Below are 7,037 nucleotides of genomic sequence, written 5' to 3'. Positions count from 1 at the left end.
CATCTATAATTTTAGTCTATAGAAGGATTTTTAAGTAAATATATTGTTATGTTTAAATAATTTAGACTTACTATTGTAGTAACATTTTATACTTGGTTACGAATTTAAACCTCTTTTAATTGTGAATAGTATTTTAAAGGAAAGATTTATTTTTAAAAAGGTAATAAAATAAGTTCATTGAATAATTTAATATATTTTTTTAAATTTAAGTTATACAGTACTTCTATTTTAATATAATATAGACTATAATTAGAAAATTTATGAAAGTAGCATACAAATTTTAATTTTAATTTTATAATAAAATTTTAATTAACATTGATTTGGATAATATTACACTGCTAATTATGAAATTAATTAATGCATTATTATACAAAATATATTTAAAATTTTAGTAAGATTTTTTGTCAACAGATATTTTATAATTAAAAATAAAGTTAAAACAGTTTTATATGTGTTGATTATATAAAATGTGATATCATAATAAATAGAAGTTGTGACTTTTATTTTAATAGGGTAATGTTAAATATATCCTTAATGAAAGTAGGAAAACCATCTTATTAACAAACCCTAAGAAACATTTATTGTAAATTGCCTTTAGCCGCCACTCGCAACCCTCCAAAAGACATACACTAGAGTACACAAGCCATGCACATCCTCAGGCGATAGTCCCCATTCCCCAGTGACAGCACCCAAAACAAAACAAAAAACAAAAAAGAGAGAGCAAACCTTACGCTTCTTCATGGACTCGTCTCAATACGATGGCGTATACCAACCGCTTCTCTACCCTCCGGCTGATGGAACTGTACCGCTTTCTCCATCGACGGAGTCAAGCAACGGCGAGCTAGAGAGAGTGCTTTCCGACGTTGAAACTCCGTTATTTCACCGCCTTCGTAAGGCCACGATGATTGAATCCAAGCTGCTCTTCAAGCTTGCTGCACCTGCGGTCATCGTCTACATGATTAACTACCTCATGTCCATGTCCACTCAAATCTTCTCTGGCCATCTAGGCAACCTAGAACTCGCCGCCGCTTCTCTTGGTAACACTGGAATCCAAATCTTCGCCTACGGTCTCATGGTAAACAAAAACTACACAACATGTCTCTGTGTTCTGTTTTGCATGTGTATGTGTTTTTGAGGGATTTTTTTTTTTTTTTTTTTTGAAAATTCTTAGCTAGGGATGGGTAGTGCGGTAGAGACGTTGTGTGGTCAAGCGTTTGGAGGTAGAAAATACGAGATGCTTGGCATTTATCTCCAGAGATCCACCGTTTTGCTTACTCTCACGGGCCTTCTCCTAACGTTAATCTACATCTTCTCCAAACCTATTTTGCTTTTCCTCGGAGAGTCGCCGGAGATAGCTTCCGCCGCGTCAATCTTTGTATACGGCCTAATTCCTCAAATCTTTGCCTACGCCGTAAACTTCCCGATCCAAAAGTTCCTCCAGGCGCAAAGCATCGTGGCACCGAGTGCTTTCATCTCTACGGCCACTCTCTTTGTTCACCTTTTCTTAAGCTGGCTCGCTGTTTACAAGCTTGGCATGGGGCTTCTTGGAGCGTCGCTCGTGCTCAGTCTCTCGTGGTGGATTATAGTGGTGGCTCAGTTTGTTTACATCGTGACGAGTGAACGGTGTTGTCAGACGTGGAGAGGGTTTAGTGTGCAAGCATTTTCTGGGTTACCGAGTTTTTTCAAACTCTCCGCCGCCTCCGCCGTGATGCTTTGCCTTGAGACTTGGTATTTTCAGATCTTGGTTCTTCTTGCCGGACTCCTCGAGAATCCGGAGCTTGCTCTAGATTCTCTCTCCATTTGGTAAGTCTTTTTTTACATGTTCTTCATTTGTTTTCTTACAGTTTACATAGGGTATAATACTATATACCACATTCTAGTTATAAACAGCAAATAACATAAGATACATAAAAGGGATTTTCTCTAAAACCAAATGAGATTTTAATCCGTGATTTCAAAATGCATAATTTTTTCATCTACAAAAAGGTATTTAATAAAAATTATAATTAAGTTTAAAATAAATTTATTTAATTTGTGTATGTTATTTATTTTTAAAATTGAGCTTTAAATTCTAAAAAAGTTATAATCACTATTCTACATAGATTTTCTCAGTTTAAGTATTCAAAATTATTAAAATAAAATATGAAAAAGGTCATTTTTAGCTTTAGAACATATGAATAAGGTTAGATATCATTTTCAATTTTTTGAAACAAATTGGAAGCATTAAGTTGATTCATATGTTAGATTTGTTAAGAGTATTCTTAAATACAAATTGAAAAATAATTTATAGTTATTCTATTAACTAACCCATACTATAACCCAACCTCATAATTTTAAAAATAATATTGTACTTTTAATAAAATAGTAATTTATAGTAATTCTATTAACTAGCCCATACTATAACCCAACATCATAATTTTAAAATATTTTACTTTTAATAAAATAGTCTTTAGAAATTTAATATGTATTGCATTAATTTATAATATTTTTATTTTGCGGGATAACATATGTTTAAATAAAATTTCATCTTTATATTTAACATTCTATAGTCACGTTAAACTTTGTATAAATATATCTAAATAATAATCAAAATGGAAGCATTCGTTTATTTGGTTTGTTGCATATTTATTTTAGTTTATTTTGATAAATTAAAACTGAAACAAAGTATTACATCTTTTAATATAATTATTATATAAATAAGTTAATGTGTTTCGTAATTCCGTCTCATATTTTATTAATATATTGCATGATTATCGAAATAACTCGTAAGATTTTATAATATCAATTGTAACTTGTTTTGTTATACTAAAAAATAATATAAACAAATTTTCATTATTTTTATCAATTATTTATTTATTTTCAATTCTAAATTTGGAAAATATTTTTTTATAAATTATAATTAGTTATCTTTTTAACATCTTAGAAATTATAATATATTGTAAAATCTAGAAATTTTATAATTTTGTGCATGTGTGTATATTTTTAATTTACTTATATAATTTCTAAGTTAATTTTAAGTTATCTAACTATATTTATTATATATTTAATATTTATTAATTCTATAAATTTATATCTAACATATTTAAATTTATATTGTGTATATAAGTTAAAACTAGGTTGCATAATAAATCATTTAATACGAATCAAACAATTATTTAATTATTTTTATATCTATGAAAATATTATATTATAACAGTATATATTTATATGTTAAAATTATATAATCAGATTTATTAAATTGTAATTTTATTTTTTGTTATTTAAATTTTAAATACTGAAATATTAATTAAATTAGTTTAAAAATTATGTTGCTAGATGACATATTAAAGTGTATAGTTAATATAAGTTTCATTATCATGCAGTAAACTGATGTTTATTAGGAATAAATTGTGCTTAGCGATTGACAATCTAATTTTTTTTTCTTGCCCAAGTAGACATTGATATATACACATTCTTTCATGCTTTATTTCTCTTTTCAAGAAGACAAAATAGTTTCAGTAAACATATAGTTTCTTTATTTTCTCTTTAGATTATGAAAAACGTATGGTTATATACTTTTCCGATGTATGATTTCTAAAACCATTCGACAATAATAGTATTTGGATTTCGATAAGAGAAGCAGAGAACAAAACTTTGTGTAGGAGTACAAAATGAAGTTTGGTTGTAGCTCTGAAATGTAAGTTAGTGGCGAACAAATTTGACTATTTTTCCGCTACAGACATAATCTTTGGTCACATTACATTTCCTCTCTTTTGTCTTCCTCTTGTACATTAGTATTTTACTTTAAAATTACTCTGTCAGCATTTAAATATTTTTTCTTTTCTCAGATTTTAATTTTGAAGTTATCTTACTTGGATTCCAACAAAACATACTTTCTTCGTCCAATTAACAGATAAAAAGCACAATCTCCTTTATTTGGTTGAAGATAACATACAATATTCTTCCACTAATTAGTAAATTATTCAAATAATAAATCTAGTGCTTCCGAGGAATCGTACTTAGTTTTTCTAATTTATCCTAAACTTTTGTTTTTTCGCCGAACAGATGAAGTCACCAAGTTTAGAGCATCTCCTATCTGATTCTATTTTCATTTAGAATAAAGGAGCTTCCACCATATTCTATTTTTTATTCTATAATAAAATAAAATATGTTTACTCTATAAATAAAGTAATTCATCTATTTTTTGTCCATCACTTTATTTTTCATTTGAAATAAAATATCATTAAATTATAATCTAAACTTATTATAAAATTACTCTATTTTGAAAAGAAAATAAATTAAACTATTGGAAAAAGGTTTGGTACTTGAACCAAATGAGAGAAAAAAGAAGTCTCTTCCTTCACAATTTGCACTAAAAGGGGATATTTTAGAGTTGTATGACAACAAACGTATCAATTTTTTATTACTATATTTTGCTCATTTCTTACGACAGTATACAATAGGGGTGGGCGTTCGGGTACCCGTTCGGGTTCGGATCGGGTATTTCGGATTTTCGGGTATTTCGGTATAGAGGTGTAGAACCCGTTCGGGTATTTCTGTACTTCGGGTCGGGTTCGGGTATTTTAATTTCGGTTTCGGTTATTTCGGATCGGGTTCGGATATTTAGATTTTGAAGAAAAAAAAATGAAAATTTTCATTTCTCAAATTTCTTGTATCTAAATATATAACTTTTCACTTAACTATTTTTTATTTTTAATAGATTGCATGGTTAATAGATTTGGACATAACATTTTCAAACTAAAAAGACATTAATTTGGTTATTGTTTTTAAATTTTGGATGTAACTTTTTGTTAATTGCTGAAATAAAAAGTTTGACATGCATTTTAAGCGAATAACAAATCATCTTCTACGTAATTGTATGTATATCATATGAATTTAAAGTATGTGTAGTATCAATATAAATATTTTATATAAAATGAAAGATGTAAACTATAAATATAAGGTTAATTATCATATGTTCGGTTATTTTCGGATATCCATTCGGGTTCGGATATTACCCGTTCGGGTTCGGATATCCAATCTCTCCTAATTCAATACCCGTTCGGATATTTTGCTACTTCGGTTCGGATTTCGGTTCGGGTTTTTCGGATCGGGTTCGGGTGCCACTTCGGATTTCGGGTAAAATGCCCACCCCTAGTATACAAATTGGTTTTGTGTGTTTCAGCATGACGATTTCAGGATGGGTGTTTATGATATCTGTTGGGTTCAATGCAGCGATAAGGTATATGTCTATAACTCTATATTCAATTTATTTACCCAAAAAGTAGATGTTATAACATTTTATACCCACTCAAGTATAAATCACACTGAACGCTGATCTTTCTTTTGTCCAATTAAATTCGAGTGTGTATTTGAGTGGTTTTATGTTGATCCAGTGTAAGAGTGAGTAATGAACTTGGAGCTGGAAACCCTAAATCAGCAGCGTTTTCTGTAATCATCGTCAACATATATTCCTTAATCACAAGTGTGATCTTAGCCATTGTTATTTTGGCATGCCGTGACTTCTTGAGTTATGCGTTCACTGAGGGTAAAAAGGTTTCGGTCGCGGTTTCTGATCTTTGCCCGCTACTTGCCTTGACGCTTGTTCTCAATGGAATCCAACCCGTTCTTTCTGGTATAGTCTTTTTATTTAGAACTCGCAATTTCACAAACCGAGATAAAGGAATTTCTTTAAAAAAACAAATGGAAACTTTCATTTAAGGTGTGGCGGTTGGATGCGGTTGGCAAGCGTTTGTGGCGAAAGTTAACGTTGGATGTTATTACATTGTCGGAATTCCTCTTGGGGTTATCTTTGGGTTTTACTTCAAGTTCGATGCCAAGGCAATATAGTCTTCTTGTTTTTCACTTCAAAATATAATTCAAATACTTTCAATTTAAATTTGGTTAGTCCAATGATTCTGGGACTATTAATGAGACTAATTCGTTGATGATATAGGGTATATGGACCGGAATGATATGTGGTACCCTTATACAAACCGTTATTTTAGCGTGGGTCACGTTTAGAACAGACTGGACAAAAGAGGTAAGTTTGTGTTTATCTACGTATATTCAACTATATGTCATTGATTTGATACACTTCTAAGACTAATCGGATATTTTTTTTTCTTCAGGTAGAAGAAGCTTCTAAAAGGTTGGACAAATGGAGCAACAAAAAACTAGAAGTGGTTCCCGAATAATGCAAGACGATGTAAATTTGGTATCCAGTAAACCGAATGGATTCATTGGTGTATGAAAACCGATGCAAATGCTCAAGATAACCCGTGTAATGGGTACTATAGTTATCTTGAATCCTCGATCTAAGCTTTCATTGATAGATGTGCTTTGCTTGCTTAAAATAAAAATAGATGGGTACTATATAGTATTTTGTACGGCAGATTGAAATAGTTATTGTTTTATGGGCTTTTTGCAAAATTGACATACAACTCAAAGTCAAACACAAAACTAACTTTTTTTTTTTTTGGAAATTAGTTAATGCCTTATTCACCTCACAAGTTTATATAATTCACGAAAATGCCATCAATTTTTTTTTTTTTTCGAAAATGACATTTTTACTCTTCAAGTAATTACAAGATTGCCATTGTCATCAATACCCTAACCACCATGAACAACCAATTTTAAGCTCTTAATGCTCCCAAAATTGATTTTCCCTTTTTTTTTCTCCATTCTTATGAACTAAACACAACATCTCTCTCACTTTCTCTCCACATTAAGCTAAAAAAACCCAAGATTTTGATTCTACATTTTTTATGGTTCATAGAGTCAAAGAAGCTAACGATTCTGGGTGGGTCACTTTTTAAGATTATGTGTTCTTGGAGAAGCCTTATGTGTGCTAAGGAAGTTATCTCACCAATTTAAGGTATGAAATCGAGTTTTTTTCCAGATATGTTCGTCCAAACAATTTATCTGGAAGTCGTCTGGTCAACGCAGAGGTTCTTTTTTTGCAATTGACTTTGAAATATGTTTTCTGAGACGACTGAAAGTTAAGTCGTCTGATTTTGTTTGGTTACAAAAAAATCTCCAAAGAACCAAGACGACTT

General features: G+C 30.4%; 1 protein-coding gene across 2 annotated transcripts; it reads left to right on the top strand.

Moving 5' to 3' along the window:
- The first annotated feature begins 625 nt into the window (after window positions 1–625).
- On the top strand, window positions 626–6,457 carry LOC106445988 (protein DETOXIFICATION 40-like). 2 transcript variants are annotated; one of them, XM_013887652.3, is made up of 7 exons: window positions 626–1,075; window positions 1,172–1,803; window positions 5,165–5,221; window positions 5,376–5,614; window positions 5,702–5,820; window positions 5,936–6,022; window positions 6,111–6,457. In XM_013887652.3, exons 1-7 carry the CDS (start codon window positions 740–742, stop codon window positions 6,174–6,176), a joined length of 1,536 nt encoding a protein of 511 aa, XP_013743106.1. In that variant the 5' UTR covers window positions 626–739; the 3' UTR covers window positions 6,177–6,457. The 2 variants fall into 2 exon arrangements, with proteins under 2 accessions (XP_013743106.1, XP_013743107.1); XM_013887653.3 differs by lacking the exon at window positions 5,702–5,820.
- The last annotated feature ends 580 nt before the right edge of the window (window positions 6,458–7,037 follow it).

This window comes from Brassica napus, chromosome A5 (genome assembly GCF_020379485.1).
Source record: "Brassica napus cultivar Da-Ae chromosome A5, Da-Ae, whole genome shotgun sequence".
NCBI classification, from domain to species: Eukaryota; Viridiplantae; Streptophyta; class Magnoliopsida; order Brassicales; family Brassicaceae; genus Brassica; species Brassica napus.
Note: the sequence above shows the minus strand (reverse complement) of the source record. Positions and strands in the feature narration are given on the sequence as shown.

Coding starts and splice junctions, on each gene's coding strand:
- LOC106445988 (XM_013887652.3), top strand. CDS start 740: ATGGACTCGTCTCAATACGATGGCGTATACCAACCGCTTCTCTACCCT. Junction 1,076..1,171: donor TCTTCGCCTACGGTCTCATG/GTAAACAAAAAC, acceptor GAAAATTCTTAG/CTAGGGATGGGTAGTGCGGT. Junction 6,023..6,110: donor GAACAGACTGGACAAAAGAG/GTAAGTTTGTGT, acceptor TTTTTTCTTCAG/GTAGAAGAAGCTTCTAAAAG.